This window comes from Protopterus annectens, chromosome 6.part0 (assembly GCF_019279795.1).
Source record: "Protopterus annectens isolate FY-2018-M chromosome 6.part0, PAN1.0, whole genome shotgun sequence".
NCBI classification, from domain to species: domain Eukaryota; kingdom Metazoa; phylum Chordata; order Ceratodontiformes; family Protopteridae; genus Protopterus; species Protopterus annectens.
In genome coordinates this window covers 755,124,098-755,145,770 of record NC_056737.1, presented here as the reverse complement: position 1 = coordinate 755,145,770, position 21,673 = coordinate 755,124,098, and the positions used below count along the sequence as shown (strand labels likewise).

At 36.7% G+C, this 21,673-nt stretch overlaps 1 protein-coding gene across 1 annotated transcript in view; it reads right to left on the bottom strand.

Moving 5' to 3' along the window:
- SLC35F4 (solute carrier family 35 member F4) overlaps positions 1 to 21,673 on the bottom strand; it is a 638,863-nt gene that overhangs the window by 189,176 nt on the left and 428,014 nt on the right. Inside the window, exon 6 of the mRNA XM_044074433.1 lies at positions 6,828 to 6,917. Coding sequence (XP_043930368.1) covers positions 6,828 to 6,917 — 90 coding nt within the window. The remainder of the gene's footprint in view (positions 1 to 6,827; positions 6,918 to 21,673) is intronic.

Genomic DNA, 21,673 nt, shown 5'->3' with positions numbered 1-21,673 from the left:
GTAAGACGTTCAGTTAAGGAGGAGGACAGCTAGATTAATGTCATGGAATATGCCTATAACCTACAAATTAGGAGACTTTGTATGTTTGAATGTCAATAGAAGTCAAGTTTTTTGAGTTTACTAGTTTCTAGGTAGATAAATGCTGTTTCGTGTAGTCCTTAAATCTTTACTTCATGCATGGCATACTTGTCAGGACATTTGAGTTGCTGTGTACCCTGTAAGGGTTTATTCATCTAAACTGGAGAGTTCCCTGTACTCCTGAGATGAGTATTCTCAAAGACAACTTTAATGCAGAATGCCTGACCTCTAAGTATTGTAGAAAAAATGTAAATTTACATTTAAAAAATACAACTAATAAACCATTGTCAGATGTGCATGGGTAGACAGAGAGAGAGTGGGTTATTTCATTAGTCATAGCACCTGAGGTATGTCAGTTTGTTTACACTTTTCCAGAAAATTGCTGACTTTGCTAAGCAATATTGTTTACTTTTCAAACAAGATCTGTTTTTTCTGTTATTTTTACATTACTCATACTGGCATAATTATTCAGATGTTTGATCAGAAAGATGTTATCTGTGGAGATGAAGACATGCATTCTTTTTCTGAAAAACATGACTGTGCACTACCTGTACAGTTCATACTTTTTTATAGGCAGATTACTATAATGCAGTTTTCTATATAGTATATAGTTTTCTAATTAGATGGCGCAGTTATCTCTGCTTGACTGTTTTAGTGTGCAATCTTTAGTTCAGATTGCTGTGTTACAGATGCAGGCTGCTGTATTTATAAATTATATGCATTAACTTTACAAGCATGTCATGAGCTTAGGACCTATACAATATGTACTGAGTATAGACTATCAGCCTTGGTCATATCTGAAAAGTACTGGAAAAATCAATTCACATATGTGATTAGCAAAGAATATGTTAAAGAAATAAATTAATGTTTTCTTCTCTGTTTTTTTACAAGTGACAAATATGTTGAGCACCTATTATTCCTTCATCAAGTGCCAATAAAAGAAGTAATTATGGCTCAAGTCATGCTAGTTAATAAAAGGCATGTGGGACCTGCCAATGAATAAATGACACAAAGTGGCATTATGCACACTAACAAGTCTTCCAATATCTGTATATCTGAAGGTCTAAGACTAAATATTTGCCAGACTTATATCAAACTAGATGGGGAGGAGAGGAGCTATGAATACATTTCTGACTCCATAAAATTGGAAGACTTGTTAACAATATCAAATTTTTAGTTATATTCTGTGGTTATACTCCTGCAGACTGCACCTGTCATGTAATGTGCAGTCCTTAGAAAAAAAAAGGAGGAGTTGGCATAATGGTTAAAGTATTTACATCACATCTACAAGGTGCAGGGTTTGATTCTGACAACAAGTTTAATAGTCTGTAGACTGATAACCTAACAGTTATCTATAAACCTATTTCACCAGAGAGTGTGCCCAGACAGATTCTACTCACTTCTCCCCCACAGCGATGCATGCGATTCTCCTCTCCCACAACAGCTAAAGCAAGTATTTGAGCTGCAAATCAAACTTTGGTCAGCTGTGTGATAGTTAAGCCTTTACTTCTCTTTACAAAATAATGCCAACCTACACAAATGTGCAGTGAAGCATTTACATATTTAGCAATGCAGCATAGCCAGAACCAAGAACCTGTAAATGTATATTACAGGTCTGAAATGTCCGGGGAAGAAATGAACAGATAATACAAAACTATCTCAGGAAAAGTGAAGAGAGAGAAAGGCTTTAGGTGAAGCTGGCATTACACTTGAAAGCATATACAAGATACAAGAGTACTGCAAATCACTAAAACACAGGTTAATAAAGCTGAGAGCAGTAAATCAAACAGTATCAGTTAATACAAACATAGCAGAGTGCTCAGCACGAAGTAAAATGTGAAAATTATAAAAATAGGAACTATTTTACAATGGCTTTCAAGTGCAACTCATATCTCACTGACTACCAACTCAGCCAAACAAACATATTGTTTCAGGAATCTTATAATTAATATTATCTCTCTCTCTCTTTCTCTCTCTCACTATATTTATATATAGATATATATCTATATATATATATAGATATATATATATATATATATATATATATATATATATATATATATATATACATATATATATATATATATATATATATATATATATATATACATATATATATATCTATATACACACACACACATGCATATACACATATATAATTCCGAGTGAAAGTTTGATGAGCATTTGATTGGCTAAACCATTGTTGTCGAATCTTCATTTGTGTGAGTGTTGGTTTAGTGAATCCATAATGCATTCACACATATGTGGTCAGACTTATGACAAGAGATCACAGTACAGTACAGATCAGGAAATTTGCCTTTTCCCCACTGTAGTGCAATCTTGGAGTTGGAATGTTTAATGCGCGTGGGGTATAGGGAGTATGGGGGATGCAGGGGGGCTTACCCCTTTGCTTAATAGTTTTGTCATGTGCTATGCAGTGTTCCACTGAAGTCTAAGGATGTCAAGAAAGGTCGAATTCACTTAAGGAAGTGTGTTTGTGAAATTCTGACCTTCTCGACATTCCATTTCATCTATCTGCTTCTGTATTTTAGGTAGGATTTTGTTTTGATCATCAACCTTATGATAGTAAACGATATATATATATATATATATATATATATATATATATATATATATATATATATATATATATATATATATATATATATATATATATATATATATATAAATATATATATATATATATATTTACAGAGAAAGAGAGAGCGAGAGTTAGGGCAGGGTCTACATGTGGAAGATACATTTTAGTAGGCTATATATATATATATATATATTTATTTTTTTTTTTTGGACCTTCTCAGGATTCAGTATGTTTGTTTCCTGAGTCAAGAGTCATTGAACTTCATAACAATTCAGCTACAGAGCCATATAACTAACGAAGATGTATAACAACACAAAAAACAAAATACAAAATAGAACACAAATTAACAAAATTACATTTCTTAAAGGCTTATGTGAGGAAGGATAGTAATCTTATGGAAAATGAGACCAATGCATCAGGAAACAATGAAAAGAGTGACAAACCTGATATATATATATATATATATATATATATATATATATATATATATATATATATATATATATATATATATATGTGTGTGTGTGTGTGTGTGTGTGTGTGTGTGTGTCTGTGTGTGTGTAGATATAGATATATAGCGAGATAGATAGATACAAATACACACATGGTAAACAAATTTAATTGGGATGTTTGAAGAGAAGTAACAGCTACTCTGTAAATCAGAAAGTAAGATTACTGGTGGATTTTTGAGTTTCAGTAAATGTTTATAATGAGCATTTCAAGAAATTGTAAGTTTTACCACTGTGAAGACTATTAAGCAAAATGTACAAATATAACTGAAATGAACCACTTCCACTTAAAGGTTGTTTGTGCATCAAAGCAAAGTGCATAAATCATGAGTCAACGTGCCTGTTTTCATACTCTGTCAGACAAAGGTTCTGCATTTGTGAGTTACCCTACTGGCAAAGCATTACATCTGATACAGATACAAGAAAACATAGCATTAATGATGAAAAAGCAAATTAATATACCACAACAAGATATTTGAAGGGTTTGGAAAATTAAAAAAAAAATAAATCATGGTCAAACTTCTCATTGGTCAGTCAAATCTATTATACAACTATGTATATGTATCCCCCTTCCTCTAAGATGGAAAGCAGTAGATTAATTCAGGAATGTAGAAGAGATACACATACGTCAGAAATTGCTGGGACCAACATCTGAATAATGCAAATTAGCTTAAAATATTTGCGGACATTATATAAATTAATCAGGCTATAAAATGGCACAGGCAACTCACATCAAAATATTGTTTCCCAATCCCTTGTGAATATCAAGCATCCCTTCCATCTGCCCAGTTGACCTGCTCATTCTATAAGAAAGTAAAGCCTATGGGACCCATTTATTCTAGCTTGATGCATCAGGGTAATTTTTCTTTAAGCCTTGCCTGTTCCCTCTGTTCATGCCCATGATATCCCAAAGGAGTAGGTGACATACAGTGGACATAAGTGGGGGGGGGGGGGTGTTTCCCACTTTCCCAATGATCCTACCTACTTACCACCAATTACATCCAGTGATCACTGGTTTCCCTTGTGGATTATCCATGTAGTCCATACTTCAGGCATGCAGTCCTTGATCTTTTCCTGGCAAGAGGCAAACAGGCCCTACATCATCATTTTTGTCTCTTCCCCAAACAGGTCCTCCAATAGATGAGATAATAATTAAGCTTGCATTACCTGGATCAAAGTCAGGTATTTATCCTTGCATGCCAACAGAGTTGTACTCTCACCGGTAGTTGATAAAATAATTATTCAACTGAACACTGTAAATGTGCTGAATAAACTCAACCTCTAGCCAGACTACCATTAACTTAAGCTCCATGTAGAGAAGAGGCTCATAACTACTTTCTTCCCTCACATCGGTCTAAGAAGGTATAAAATGCTCAGATTTAGAGCCCAATTCCAAAAGAGATGCTCTCAGTATAATCACTTACACTAAGAGCAGGTCATTTCGAAGCTGACTCTCCATCTAAGCATGTTTATAGAGATGCGTTACACTGAAGTAAGTTACTAACACTGAAAACAAGTCTTTTGGAAACATGGCAGACTTACACCAAGAGAAACTCTTTTGGAGTCTGGCCCACTGTGTCAGTTCTTCATCAAAAACCCATTTCCATAGTACAGGAATATAAAGCCCTATCACTGAACCATTCAAACCTGGTATGAATTGCAAGATGGATACTGCAGAAACATGTAGAGGAAGATGAGAGCGAATGGCCAATACAAGCATCCATCCTCTGTGGCTCAAGATAGTTTAAATGGTGGCACTCTAATGGAGAGTTGGTATGCATGCTCACAGATTGTAGAAGATCCCAAACATGGACACATACATACAGATGCACACACTCACACAAACATTTATTTATTTATTGGCATTTGTTTACCAGCAAAGTCCAATTGAGCAGTGCCCTTTTTCAACAGAGGCCCATGGAGAAAAGCTTCATTCTACAGACATCATGGACATCTTTTCCCTTTTATTCATCATTTACAGTCAGTTTCATTCATGAGCAACAGTTTCATGTAGCACACACACAGACACATGCATACGCATACACACACACACACACACACACACACACACACACACACACACACACACACACACACACACACATACATGCACATACACTTTTTGTTGAAGGCATGCTAGGCAATGATTCAATTTAGTAAAAATAATATATATCCTACAATGATACTGGGTCTTGCCTTATACTAGCATTTAGCAAACAAAGGTCACATATTACATCCCTGCTTCTTTTTTCCATAGATGCATAAATGCATTACATTTTTAGTTGTTTTCTTAAATGCGCTATATAAAATGTGTAGGCAGTGAGGTACATTCCTAAGCTTTACTTGTAGTTACACCAACAAAATGTTAGCTGACGTCACTGTCATTCATTATGTATCTTTCTGTGTCCTCTCTCTTCCTCTCTCTCACTCACTCATTCTATCTCCATAGATATATGTGTGTGTGTGTGTGTGTGTGTGTGTATATATATATATATATATATATATATATATATATATATATATATATATATATATAAGTTACAGAAGGTAGAGGAGATGAAGCCAACACACATTTGTGCAAGTCACAGAATAGCTGGTAATTATAACTTGTTTTTTTGGTGAACACATTACCCTTTTATGTTTTAAAATAGAAATTGCTAACGGTCAACCTGAAATAATTGTAATAACTGTCAACAGCTGTTGCCACATTTGTATTAATAAATTCAAGATACAGTGTAAAATTTAAGTAGAAATTGATGAGCAAGTTAATTTATGCTGGGAAAGACAATATGGTTTCAGCAATGTCTTGCACAAGTGACGTTCTCATCTTACTGTGCTTCATCCTAGAGATTAGCTACTCTACTTTCCAGTAGCCACACACCCTTAATTCCTTGGACTTCACTTTTATTTGCCCTTACTCTCTTCTGTTGTCTCCTTGCTATTCCCTGACATTCATTTCGTCTAAAGCATCTACTGCTTCACTTGATCATTGTGCCTTTTGCATGATATATTGGCTAGAAGATAGAGCATAGGTGAGACAAAGCCAGCAGGCTAAGCTCTCTCTACTGCTAATCATTTTTAGTGCTACTTAGAAAGTTATCACATGAAAGCACAGGGACAACAAAGCTGCCTGACCATTCTCATTTCTAAGGATGCAAAGTGAGCCATCTCATGTATTTTCTCACATATTCTGCTAGCAGTGACCCTCAAAGAATTGGTCACTCATCAAGTTCAGGAAGAGGAAACTAGACAACTAAATGGACTCCTCATTGTTGCCATGACTATCGTGTATGTGCCAAATACATGTCTCTGAATTCAGATTACTTGATTCACAAACAGGAATTTAACAATTTGGCCAGTATTTCAGCATTAATATGTACAGTGTAACTGTACATCCTCATAACACACATTAAAATAATAGAAACCAGTAACTTAGCTTACTTTTACTAATGATTACTTTAACAGCAATACAAATCACTTGAAACTTAACATTCAGCCGATTACCTTGAATATAACCACAGAACAATGAAGCAGGATATTTATTATTTCTGGCAATTTCATGTTTATAAAGAATGCAATTATTCAAGTTTATTTATCTTAAAGTTGCTATATAATGTTCTATAATTAACTACATTTACCTGCATTTCCAGGAACACTGAGTACAGTCCCAATAGAAATCAGAATTGGATACGTAAGCACAACTCCTACATGGACCAGGATATTAAAAGCTGTGGGTAAGACAAAACAAATAAATAATACATTCTGTATATGTCTAATGATGTTAGCAGTATTTATAATATCAGTACATTTTTATTAGTATCCTCAGAGTAAAGAAAAATCTTTTTTGTAATTATTTCTATTTGCTCTGAAACTGAACTGCATGCTACTTACATTGCAAAACCCTCACTTTATGCCCAGGATAACATAATTACACAAACATGCATAGTGTATGTACAGAAGTGTGTATATTAATGCAAATATACATTTACATGCCACATATTTAAAATAAATATTTTTGTTTTAGGATACACAATTTGCAGTTTTCCTCACTTATTACACAAATATGAAATAGCTGCAAAATTAAAGCAATGTGTAACACTCATGTAACAGTATAGCAGTATAATAAAATCCACATAACTGTTGAACAATGGAAAAAAAGAGACCATTGCATAACATCTAAATAAATCATTATTAACTCAAGTTGACATCCTTATAAAAATAATCACATTTCACAGCAAGTCTTACATCTTATTTTCTAAACCATTTTAAACCTTAAAAAACACATTCTTCAAAATGAACAAGCTGGTGACATAAGTGACAAGTGGCTGAATATATGTCTACATTTTCAGTACGTATATAACAGCATGAAGTCAGTTAGCCAGCCAATGTTTCCAAAATAGGATTTGTATTTTCTTCCCTATAATCTCCTGCACAGCTACCTATGTTTGTCATTTTAGGCTATGACACACCTCACTGTCCTAGGCTTACTGTGTGTTTGTAGAACTAATGTTTCCCTAGACATTCATACACCTAAATCTCTACCAATAAATGAATAAAACATATTGGCATAACTGTTTCTTATCCAAGCACATTCTAAACTTATGGAATGTACTTCCATACATGTTAAGCAAAGTAGTACCCTAGCTAAATTCAAGACTTTCCTGGACAACTTGATGGGCACTCACAAATTCTCCCCAGGCATATTGTGTGTTCTTAATAAAAATCCAAAACAAAGCCAGTGGTTAAAGAAGAACAGTCCAGGTAAAATCTTTCAGAGTAGGACTACAAGAACATATAAGAGACATTAAGAAGAATAAATGTGAGAGTCCCTTGGCAGTTCATTATAATACTGTTCATAGGGGGTTTATGTTGATCTGAAGGGCTGTATATTGGAACATGTTACAGCTATGCTTTTCTTCTAAAAAATAAATTATTGTTTAAGGAAACTATTTTTATTTTAAAATATGGTACCCTTACACCTGCTGGCTTGAACAAGGAATGTAGCTGGAAAACTCTTTTGTAAATAGGTAGTTTTTTACAGGATAATTGTTTTACTGATATTAATTGTTTTTATTATTTAATGGTGTGTTTTACTGTGATTTATCAACTCCTAGAAGGCTGTTTGGCCGAGGCACTAGAGTTGTGTTGGATTGTTATCTATAATAAATCTGCTGTGTGAATATTACCTGGACTGTCCTTCTTTAACCACTGGCTTTGTTGTGGATTTTTATTTGGTTTTTATTTTGTGGTTTTTCTGGATATTGTATGTTCTTCCTTAAAGCAAGAGGTAACTCATAATGATGTGTATTCTGCATTAAGCTTAAAAATGCTGCTGCGACTAATTACCTAGTATCTACATATGAACCTGTATGAAATGGTCATCTTGTAAGAAAAAAAGGTTCATGGTCTGTTCTAATATTATTGATACTACTTGCATGGAAATAACTCTAGCCCAGTGGTGTAGCTAGAGTTTGTGCCGCCCGGGGCTGACTTTGAGTTTGCCACCCCCTGACAAAATAAAACATAATACACATCACAGTCATACAAAAAGTGAAAATGATGGTACTCACATCCATTGTTAAAAGTGATGCCTCACATTTGATATCGGAGTTGCAATCCAGAAACTTGTTTGTCCAATTATGCAAAAGCATTTCCCTGATACACTAATGAATTATTTTCCCCAGTAACCCCTTCATTAGTTTGTATTGTGTATGCACAAGCACTAAAATGACACAATAGATTATTTTGCCCAGCGGTCACTTCAGCAGTCTGACCATGTATGCACAAGCACTTCCCTGATACACAAATTAATTATTTCCCCAAGCAACATCTTCATTAGTATGTCCAGGTATACACAAGCACCAAAATGAAACATTTCCCAAAGACACCCGTTCAGTAAAATGTCCAGGAACAGTATGCACAAGCACCAAAACAAAACATTTGTCCAAGCGACACCTTCAGTAATATGTCTAGGTATACACATGCACCAAAATGAAACATTCACCCAAGCAACCCCCTCAGTAAAATGTGGAGGTATGGACAAGCACCAAAATGAAACATTTCCCCAGGCAGTTCTCTGTGCACCATTTTTGTCAGTGAATCTCACCCTGTCTTAAGCCATTCAATCTGTGAAAATTATTGCCAGCTAACTTTCCATATTGTGATATAGCTCTTAACAATAGACAGAATTCTCAAAACTGTCCTACCTAGATTTATACTAATGAGCATAAAAACAGGAGGAAAATACAGAACTGTTGGAATTAACAGGAAGCTCAGGGGGAATTTATTCTAAGTGATAAGAAGAAGGTGACATGAGAACTTTACCTATTTGAAGCCTAATTGTCCTGAACAATCTAATTCTGTTTACAGACAGCAGTACCATTAAATAGAACACATTAGTCATGTAAAGTTAAAAATATTAATTAATGCAATGTGAACCTTGTCAGTATATTGGTGTACAAGTTCAGACTTAAAGTCAGGCTTCTCTTGTGAATTTCTGTCATTTATCCACAGAGGTCAAAATATTCTTCCAGTCAGCTGCTGTGAAGAGTACAGTTCAGTTACTGTATTACTTTACATATGTTTATAATGTTGGCTCAACAGAATGTCATTTCTCTTTCTTTTCCTAACATTTGTTTCAACACAAAATAACACCACCAGTCAATTTCTGACCTGTCTGGGTGTTTCCTTTGCTTTGTTTATAAGTTTGCATGAACTGATGAGCACAAAGATGTTTCCTCTCCAAAAAACAAGGCCAAGTCTAAATGAGGAATGGGTATCTTGGTTGTATGATGAATTAAGTTAATTTGATGCTTCAGTCAAATCTGATATTGTCCTGATAAGAATCTCTGAGATGACCTAAATTAATATTGTCCGGAGAAAAAAGGAAGGTTTTTACAGAGGAGCACATCTCATCTACCTTGAGGCTGACTAAACAGAAAATCATACAGTTCTAGATTTTTAAAGAAAAGCACCTTATAGTGTAAGCAGAAAATTAGCCCCAAACTTCTCTTTCTATCTTGAAGATAAGTCTTGGTTAAGAACTTGTGTCTTAACAAATTAGAAAACTTTCTTAGACAATGTTTTTATGTTACTTAAATATAAATACAGAATTAGGCCTGCTTGTGCTTCTTTTTGAAATCTTGTATTATTCACAGTTGAACTGAAAATTTTAAGGAATCAGTTTACAGGTAGAGCCAAAATAAACTTGATGTTCCCATATGTTAAATTGATATAGTGAATCTATATCAATTTAAGATATTGATATCTGAACTATAATTCAAATAGAACACAGCAGTAACAAACTACAGAAATCAATGATTTTAAATTGTAAGCACAAAGAGGATATAAGTAGTAACAAGCAAAAATGTTGAGGTATGCACAAGCTTGCTCACACACACACATGCGCGCGCGCTCACGTACACACACACACACACACACACACACACACACACACACACACACACACACACACACCTGCCTCTCACTTGGCTGACTGTTTGTGGTGGTCCACTGCACACTCCAAACATCTTTTGGAATTCAAATTCCACTCACATGGAACATGAAGACGTAAACAATCTTGGCTTCAGCGTCTGTGTGACCAGATGGAAAAGGCATTCTTAAGGAAGAATGCCCTTAAAAAAATAAATAAATAAAAAAGGGAATCATAGTACAGCTATGCTACACAATGTAGGTCAAATAATGACTGCATCATGAAGCTCTGTTTGCCTGTGTAGGGAATATAGTATCTTGTCACACTGCTGGCATAGAAGCAACATCCACTCTACACTATGACTAGCCTGACTAATTAAAGCAGAAAGCAAAGCTATTAAGGAATACTGTTGCTCAGAATCTGCATTCTCTACCAGTGTAATATACATCAATGCTCATGTCTGGAGTCTCCACACTATTAAGGAATACTGTTGCTCAGAATCTGCAATCTCTACCAGTGTAATATACATCAATGCTCATGTCTGGAGTCTCCACATTATTAAGGAATACTGTTGCTCAGAATCTGCATTCTCTACCAGTGTAATATACATCAATGCTCATGTCTGGAGTCTCCACATTATTAAGGAATACTGTTGCTCAGAATCTGCATTCTCTACCAGTGTAATATACATCAATGCTCATGTCTGGAGTCTCCACATTATTAAGGAATACTGTTGCTCAGAATCTGCATTCTCTACCAGTGTAATATACATCAATGCTCATGTCTGGAGTCTCCACACTATTAAGGAATACTGTTGCTCAGAATCTGCATTCTCTACCAGTGTAATATACATCGATGCTCATGTCTGGAGTCTCCACACTCTGTATAATATAATACGATGCTCTCTGTCTAGAGTTATCCCTCTCATCATCTAACTCATAGAATAATTTATCTTTGCCCATTTTCATCTCTTCCATTCCCTTTAGTGGAATGTAATCTTCACTATCCAGTGGCAACTGCCCCTGCATTCTCCTTAGGGTTGTCAGTGCTATGTGCTCCTGCTCTTAGCCCTGCACTCCTCTCTTGGTCACTGCCGCAGTCTCCTGGTGGTGTATGGTTGCTGTTAACATAGGTCCATCCTGGACAATATGTGCTACATCACTCTTCTCTCCCCTTTTCTATGCTGCTGACCTGCCAGTGCCACAAGTGACAAACCTGCACATTGGATCTCAACCTCCTTGGTTTCTAGTGCCAAAACTTCTATCAAGGACTTTCTTTCAACTTAAATGTGCAATGTCCCTCTGCTCTCCCCTTTTCTATGCTGCTGACCTGCCAGTGCCACAAGTGACAAACCTGCACATTGGATCTTGACTTTTAGTGCCCAAACTTCCCTCAAGGACTTTCTTTCAACTTAAATGTATGTACACCCAGTACATAGTAACTTTTTGAGTTAGCTATATTGTAATGGTTCCCTGTACATCACCACTATATGCTGCATTCCTCTCCCTTTTCTTCCCCAGCTAATGACCCTTCACCCTTTGAGACAATTTCTGTACAGGCGACTGACTCTACTAGTCGTCTGCCTAATAATTTCTGTGCCCTCCATTTGCTTTTCTCTACTCCCCTCTCCTCTCATATACTCTGACCATTCTTTTACCCTGTTTCCCCCTGCTTCTTATTTCACGCTCTCCTAGTTCCTCTCTTAGACTCCAGTCTACAAAACTCTACTACAGACAGTGCTATCTCATTATATCCTTTGCACCCCTTAACTGACATATTTACTTTCCTTAATACTTTAGCCTCTAACATCCCTAGTTACTTTTACTTCCACCCATGAGAACTTATTTAAGACCATAGGATCATAGGAGGTTACTAGGCTATTGGCCCTGAGGCCCTTATAAGCCTAGCCAAGAGTTTAGCCCATGTTTAGACAAGTCAGCACCCAGAGCCCCTGTCCAGCAGGAGCACAGGTGGAATCCCAGGAATGTATTTTCTGTTTCCCATCCACTTATTAAGGTTGCGCTTAAAAAGGGATAATGAGGTACTCTGCTTGACCATCTTTCTCCTCAGCCTACAATAGATACTTTTAGTTTGACCAGTCCTCACTACTACCTTCCACACACTTACCTGATTGAGTGTTTTTTGTTTCTGCACATTACCAGACCAGGGCCAGCCCCTCGCCTTTTCTCTCTCTCTCACACATCTACCATTCTATCTTCTCTTCTCCTCCCTATTCCCGTATTCTTTCCCATGTTAGGTTATCTATTTTCTTCCCTCCCTCCCATAATCCCTTGCACTATTTAAAATGCAGAATAAGCATTTGGCTTCTTTTTTTAGCCCTGCACTCCTCTCTCGGTCACTGCTGCAGTCTCCTAGTGGTGTAACATTGCCACTCACATAGTTAGGTCTGTTTTGGACAATATGTAAGTCTTCTGTTCTGCTCTTGTAGACTTTTTGGATGTTAATGCCAAGTTGGTTGCTTATGACTAAGGAGCTCTAGCAGTCTTTTTTTTTTAATTCAGCTTGCTGCAATGGTGTCTTTGAAGGTGTCTTTGCCACTGAACTGTATATTTAGTATTTCCACTGCCTAATGAATCTTGGCAGCCATCTACCACTGCCAAGCTTGCTGAGAATGTATCAGCCATAGTTTATTTTTAGTTTATATCTGCAGTATAGATGACACCTTGTGTTTTCATTTGCTCTATGCAACCTGCCTGCACATTATGTTTTATTTATGATAGTCTCTATGTTTCTAACTCAGTCAAACACAATCGGCATTGAGCAGTTGTTTTTTTAATTACCCTTTGTGAGTGCTCCCTCACTATAATATCCTAACTATTGTCTGCAACTACAGAGCATCATGTTTACTCGAGATTTGTACTTCTCTAAAGCGTACTCAGACTGTATTTCTGGCCTCGGCAGATTACGATGTCTACTAGAGAGTTACCTATTTTGGCTCAATGATACCTGCAGTTCTGGCTGTTTACTTCTATAGCTGAGTTAATTGCCACATTTTAGTGTTGCATATAACCCTCCTGCTACCTGCCTACATTTTATTGGTTATAGTGCAAGTTGCTTTATCCAAACTAGATTGAAACCTATCTCCTTTTGTAACAAGTAACAAGAAGGTGCAAACACTCCACTAAAAAAGTAAAACCACAGTCCAGGAACAAGGAATAAATCACAGCTTTTAGCGTATTAATCACCGTCAAAGACTTCATCAGAAATAAAACAAACTAAGACATTTCTTATATATCACAGTCAATTAAACAATTTACCTCATTAATTAATTATCATATAAAATTCACTTGAACTCATTTGTAAATACATCTGTTGAATCACATATATACTTAAAAAGTATATACATTGATGCAAAAACACATACCATTTAAAAGAAATGTGTTTGTAAAAAAAAGGTGGGGTGTAAAAAAATATCCACTAAAAGAATAGTAACTTTTTAGTGGATGTTTTGTTCCACCCCCCCCCCCCTTTTTTTTTACAAACACATTTCTTTTAAATGGTATGTGTTTTTGCAACAATTAATTTACTTTTTAAGTATATATGTGATTCAACAGATGTATTTATAAATGAGTTCAAGTGAATTTTTTATGATAATTAATTAATGAGACAAATTGTTTAACTGACTGTGATATATAAGTAGAAACGTCTTAGTTTGTATTATTTCTGATGAAGTCTTTGATGAAAGCGGTGATTAAAGGATTTATATGCTAAAAGCTGTGATGTATTCCTTGTTCCTGGATTGTGGTTTTACTATCTCCTTTTGTGCTTACTGGTATAGTGCAATCTGTTTTATCCTACTCAGATTGAAACCTACCTCTAACTGTGTTTGCTGACTACCCTTCATTTTTCAGGCAATCCTGGTATTATTGTACTTAAAATTGGTAAACCATGTAATTTACACTGTAGAGTTAGCCTACATTCACACCCATTATATAGCTGACTCAATCTAGTTTTGTGCACAGCAGCAGTGATATATGCTTTATATAGTTTGTTTGTGTTTTTCTATAGCTACTTTGTTTTTCTGTGTTCATATATGTAATTGTTTGTATTTCTACTGCCTATATTGATCAGATTATCATACTAAGCCTGTTGCTGTAAACTGTGTGTAACCTAGCTCATTCTGCCTCTCTACCTACTCTCTCCTCCCCATTCCTCCCCCTGTATGCCACAACTTAACTCCTAATACTACTGCCTCCACTCCCCAACCGTCTCTACTCTGCCTAGCTAATTAATCCCTCTCCTCTTTTTTCTTTTTTATTCAGATGCAACATCCCTCTACTCTCCTCTTTTCTATGTTGCTGACCTGCCAGTGACACAAGTGACAAACTTGCACATTGGATTTCGACCTCCCTGGCTTATAGTACCCAAACTTCTCTCAAGGACGTTCTCTCACCTTAAATGTATGTACACCCAGTAGACAGTAATAACTTTTTGAGTATGGTATATTGTAATGTCTCTCTGTACATCACCACTCTGTGCTGCAGCCCTCACCCTTTTCTTCCTCAGCTAATGGCCCTTCACCCTTTGAGACAATTTCTGCCCAGGTGACTGTCATCTGCCTAATAATTTCTGTGCCCTACATTTGCTTTTCTCTACTCCCCTCTCCTCTCACATACTCTGACCCTTCTTTTCCCCTGTGCTTTCCCCTGCTTCTTAAACCACACTCACCTAGTTTCTCTCCTGGACTCCAGCCTACAAAACCCTACTACAGACAGTGCTATTTCATTATATCTTTTGCAACCCTTAATTTACATATTTACTTTCCTTAATACTTTAGCCTCCAGCATCCCTAGTTACTTTTACTGCCACCCTTGAGAACTTAAGACCATCTTTCTCTTTATCCCACAACAGATACTTTTAGTTTGACTAGTCCTCACTACTACCTTCCACACACTTACCTGACTGTTTTTCATTGCTGGACATTACCAGACTGAAGCCAGCCTACTGCATTCACTCTTGCTGCACTCAGGCTCACTTCACTCCCCTACTCTACCCCCTTTCCCACCCACCTCTCCCTTCCAGCTTGCCAATCACCACTTAGCTTCACATCAAAGCTCCAAACCCCTCCCTCTATCACCCAATGTGTAACACTCTACTACCAGCATCTTTTGCCTCCCTGTTTTTCTCCTATTACACACTTCCTCTGTGATACCATTTAACCCTTTCAATCATGATATGCACTCTATTAGTAACTGCTATACTACTACTCCTTACCCCCTTAACATCTTATCACACCAAACTTAATTAACAGTCACCCACACCAACTTTATATCAGCCCACAGACAAACACTCAATCAGTCTCTCTTATACCATCTCTCTTTCACTACTTAATTTCACTTACAATCAATTATTTCATCACAAAGTCCTGAAGCTATTCCATTCCTTCTCCACTCAACTCAAACTGAAACTCTGCATTTACAACGTCTCTTCTCCCAAACCCACAGTCCTTCTGGCAACACTCTTACAGGCCGGTGACATACACCCTACCTCAGGGCCGACAACACCAACAAAATCCAACATCACCTCTTCACACAAAACCTTAACCTTTCTATCCATTAATATACAAAGTCTATCTAATAAAGTCACTGAACTACATGCATGGATCTCATACTACATCCCCATATATTGGCACTATCGGAAACCTGGCTAAAACCACATATCAGTAAAACATACACTCTGCCTCTGTATATAATATCTGTCATCATGACAGCATCACAAAAAAGGTGGAGGTGTTGCAATTCTTTACTCTTAACACCTGAAACTTTCCCCTTTCTCCACTGCCCCTGCTGACTTCCACCCAGCTGAAATACTTCTACTAAATTTCCACATAAACAACTAGAAAAAAACTTGCCATCACTGCAGTCTAAATTACACCTGGCAAAAACATTGCTATTATGGAAAATATACTATCTTGGATCTCCCAAAACATACCATATGAAAATGTAATACTTGCAGATGTAAATATAGCCTGGAATACCCTTAATACTGAAGCCCCTGCCCAAAGCATTAATCTATTTGGATTTACACAACCAATCACTACCCCCACTCATCTTAAAAAGCAGTCTAACACAGGTTCTACACTCAGCTGGATTCTGACCACTGGCCCTTACCTCTACCATAACCCATGCTCACTCGCAGATGCATTAAGTGACCACTTACCCATCCAAGTCCAAAGACACTCACCCTAACTTAACAAACTTCATCTTTTTAAGTACTGTCATAAAGCCTCTGGCATTAACCCTCTACTTTCAATGACAGACTTACATCCATCAATTGGTCTAGCCTGCTCACACTTCCTCTAATGATGCAGTTCTAGAATTCAACAGCATATTCCTAAACATTCTTAATGATCTAGCACCCCCTCATAAAATAAGAATAAAATCCAATTATGCCCCCTGGCTCACAAAAGATACTGGCAACCTTATACACTAAAGAGACTGCCTGGAAAACATGGCAAAAGTCCAAATCCCCTGCTCACCATCAGCTGTCCAAAGAACTTAGGAATCAGACCAAAAGACAAATATACAATGACAAGAAAAAGTTCTGCTGTAAAGCAACTGTCCAATACACCTACTATCCTTCACCCTGGAAAAAAATCAAACCCCTAGTCCTTATCCCAATCTCTCCTCACAAGACACCACCTCTCCTTAACCAGTTCTTTATTGACACCATCACTAAACTAGCTAACACTAGCCAAAACTCACACACCATTTCTCCACCTCAGCCTGAAGCAAAGGAGGTACTTATCTCTCTCAAACCTATCTCAACATCTTACATTAAATCTCTTCTCCTAAAACTTAAACCTTGTTCCCCTTCTGCTGATAACCTAGCCCCTCTCTTTCTCAAGCTAGCAGCCAAATCTATTGTCTACACAGTCTCTATAATCAGAAATAGATCCATTAAAGATGCTACCATACCCCACATCTGGAAATCCTTCTTTATAATGGGTCTATATTAGATCACCGACCGCTTAAAAAAGCGAACGGTGATTAATCGACCCAATGTAAGCAAAAGCTTAGAATCTCGAACTGTCAGAACAGTGATTTTTTTTCCTAGGGAAAAAAATCACTGTTCCAAAACACATACACACAACACAAGCACACCAAACAAACAGCAATTCACACACATACACCTAAAATCTTACACCTAACCCTACACTAAACTTTACACACACCACTAACTATCCACTTACCTTAATCCAAACCCTAACTCTAAGATCCGTCACTAACACACACTCACCTCACCCGCTCCCTAACCCTAACTCACCTAACCTACCCTAACCCTCACGTCCACACAATCGCACACATACCTAACCCACGCCCTAACCTTAACTCACCTAACCCACCCTAACCGTCACATCCACACAATTGCACACTTACCTGAACCCATCCATAACTTTCCACCACAGCGCTGAAAATACCAAAGCAACAAAAACGGACAACCAAATTCTTTCCCTACGAAAATATTTGGGTTTCTGTTGCTTTGATATTTTAAGCTTTTGCTGCGTAGGGTTCGATATTAGAACATTTGAAGGTTTGAAACCTCGATGTTCTAATATAGACCCCTTTATAATACCCCTTCACAAAGGAGGCAACTCCACTGATCCTTCCAACTATAGACCCCTTTCTATCCTTTCCCCCCTATCCAAAATCCTATAATAATGTGAACATTCCCAAATGCTCAAGATTCTCATCCATAATAATCTCCTGACTCCTACTTAACATGGCTTCCGCTCAAAGCATAGTGCCTCCACAGCCCTTCTTTCTTTCATTCACACTATTGCAGAAGCTCATGACAGCAACAAACAGGTCTCAAGTGTATTCTTAGACCTGTCAAAAGCCTTCAACATGGTATCCCACTCCATACTCCTAGCCAAACTTGTCAGCCTACATCTATCTCCCACCACCCTCAAATGATTCTCCAGCTATCTTGCAAACAGACAACAGTCAGTCAGATGGCAGACTTCCTGCTCTACTTTTCTACCCATTCATACAGGCACTCCCCAGGGCTCCATCCTAGGACCCCTTCTTTTTAATATCTTCGCCATTAACTTCTATACTTCAGTCTCTCATTCCACCCTTATATAATACGCTGACAATTTCACACTTATCACTAGCTTTGACACACCGTCACAACCTCAGTCACTCACACAAGAATCTTTCCTTTCTGTAGAAAACTGGCTAACTAAAAATCAACTCATTTTGAATCCAAAAATGATCAAACTTCTCCTCTTTCTCCCTAAATCTAATAACCATCTCAAACAAACTTTCACAATTTCCTCCTCTAACAAAACCATCATTACAGTGGAGCACCACACAAAATTACTTAGAATGATAATAGAAGATCAACTAAAATTTGATCTACACATACAATAGTCCATTAAAAAAACAAACCAAAAACTAGGTCTCCTGCATTGGAACAAGAAATTTTTAACTACTGACTCTAGACCTTCCTTGACCCAAGCCTACTTACTTCCAACCCTTCTCTATGCAGCTCCAGTTCTTATAAATCTCCAATTCTCTATCCTTAGCAAACTTGAACAGACTTAAAACAAAGTTGCTAAATTTCCGACTAACCTACCTAATACCTCTCACCACTGTATTTGCTCTAAAAAAACCTTCACTAGATGGAATTTCCCCACCATCTCAAACTCTCACAACTCCAACTAACTTACCTTCTACTCAACAAACTCACTGCCTGTCCCTCCCTCTCCAATATTGTGAATCACTGTACCCCCCTACGCCCACTACGAAATACTGATAAATTCCTTCTACAAAAATGCAAATCCAACAAAAGGATCTGCAAAATGTTATATAAATCCTCTGTGTCTCATTTCTGGAACAATCTCCCTTTTATATTATGTAGCATCCCAAACACTAACAGCTTCAAAAAAAGAAATAAAAATTTCCCTCTGTAAGTCATGGATATGCCCCTGTCAGGACCCTACTTAATTGGATCTACCACTCTCTTCACTTCGTAGAATCACCTTCTTGCAGTTTATGCCTTAAGCATATGACACCATATAACTAACAAAAATATAAAGCAGTTGATTGTATACTCTCACTAAATTTTACGTAACATGTAAGAATTTTTCTCCTGTATTATACAAGTCCTCTGTGTATATACTGTAAATAGCAAACAAACTTTATTTTGTGTCTTATTTTACTTATTTTACTTTGTTACTTTCTCTGCTTTCTATTACTCAGCTTTGTGATGTTTGTATAACTGTTATTATCACTCAGTATTATGAAAACTGTATAATTGAATTACTTGTACATTTAGCTGGAGCTTTTCTCCTCGGGTCCCCATTGAAAATGGGCCTGTGCTCAGGTGGACCAACCCGCTTAACAAATGTAAAATAAAATAAAAATAAAATATGTGGAATCTGGTACATAATGCCTGAACGTGGTACACCAGCGTGAGTCTTGAAACTTCTGCTCATGCTATTCATTTAAATAAAATTTAAATGGCACTGCCTCAGTATTGTGAATGTACATAGTGGAAAAGTGATATATTCATGTGCAGATGTAGTAGAAGCTGAACAGGATACAGTTCAACAAAGTAGTGAGGTGGGAAAAAGAAGCATACATATGTATGCGTGCCTACCATTCACTATGTCTGGAAAAAGAGGAATGTACTGTATTAGGGACAGAGAATCTAATATGTAGATGAAGATACAAACTTGTAAAAATTAGATACTGCACCAATAAAATCAGCTGCTGGATCCAATATAATCCACAAAACCATGTTTATTAAATAAACAAATAAACATGGTTTTGTGGATTATATTGGAGCCAGCAGCTGAGTTTATTGGCGATGTAGCTGAAGATACACCACCGCACTATACATTGTACTATGTTGTATGTAGGGCAAACTAGCCCTTGGAACCATGTCTTTGTAAAACAAATCAAGCAGAGAAGGCAGTATAACTTAAAAGATATCTTATTTGCCTTCTGCAATACTATACTACACTTAATTTATATTGTGTAACTAGACATAAGGCTCCCATTCTGATTTGTGAGATATAACACTTTGGATGACGTCTGTTAATGAGCTACTTTTTTACCCAGTTGATGGTGCTAATATTAACATTTTTACTTTACCTTCCCTTGGTCCCTATTAATAGTATTTAAAACTATAATTTCTAGTTAAATTGTAGTCCACTAAGAATCACCTACTCTGTGAACCCTTCATATGTAAAGTTTTTATTTTTTTCTGCTAATGTACTTCTGTTTCTTCCAATAGTAGTGACCCCACTACTCTTCTTTTCCTTAAATCTTCTTCATTTTCTATTTATGCTCATAGCTACTAAGTGCTATTTAGCAGGTCACAGTGAATGTTGCTAAATGTATATAAGGAGTTTGCACACGGTGTGTTGACCATTACAAACTATTCTATGTCCTGTTGTACTTATTTATTTAAGCTACTTTACCATGTAAAGCATATTCTTTTACCTGTCCTCTTTTCACTTACATGCCTGGCCTTATCATTATGTACTAAGTACTAAAGAAGTTATACACATTCTATACAGAATCACACCAATTCACCCAAGCAAATTAAGTCGGTTACAGTTTAATGCTGGATATATGTGTTAAAAATGGTTGGGCCACTTTAAGACAAAAAAAACTTTCTTCCATTCTAGTGATATTATACACCCTTCTTTGGCCCACCAGCAAGGAGTTTCTGCTAATTCCATACCTTCCTCTGGGAGACTTAAGACTGAATAACTTAGTGTTAGATCAGTTGGCAATAAAACTGACATGTTCATGCATGGCGCTGATGTCATTAGTTTCTCGCTGAGACTTTTATCAGGTTTAAAATACCCATACTTAACTTCATGCAGATATTTCTCTCTCAGCTGTAGTAGACCAGGTGAAAAAACACATTGTCTGGTTATGCTGCTTGCTGAAAAGGAAAAATAGTTTCACTGCATGCCCATTAACAAATAATCATCAGACTTTCAAGACCTGAACTGACTCATTTCTGAGATCACCTGGGGACGACATGCTAAAATGTATATCATATTACTCA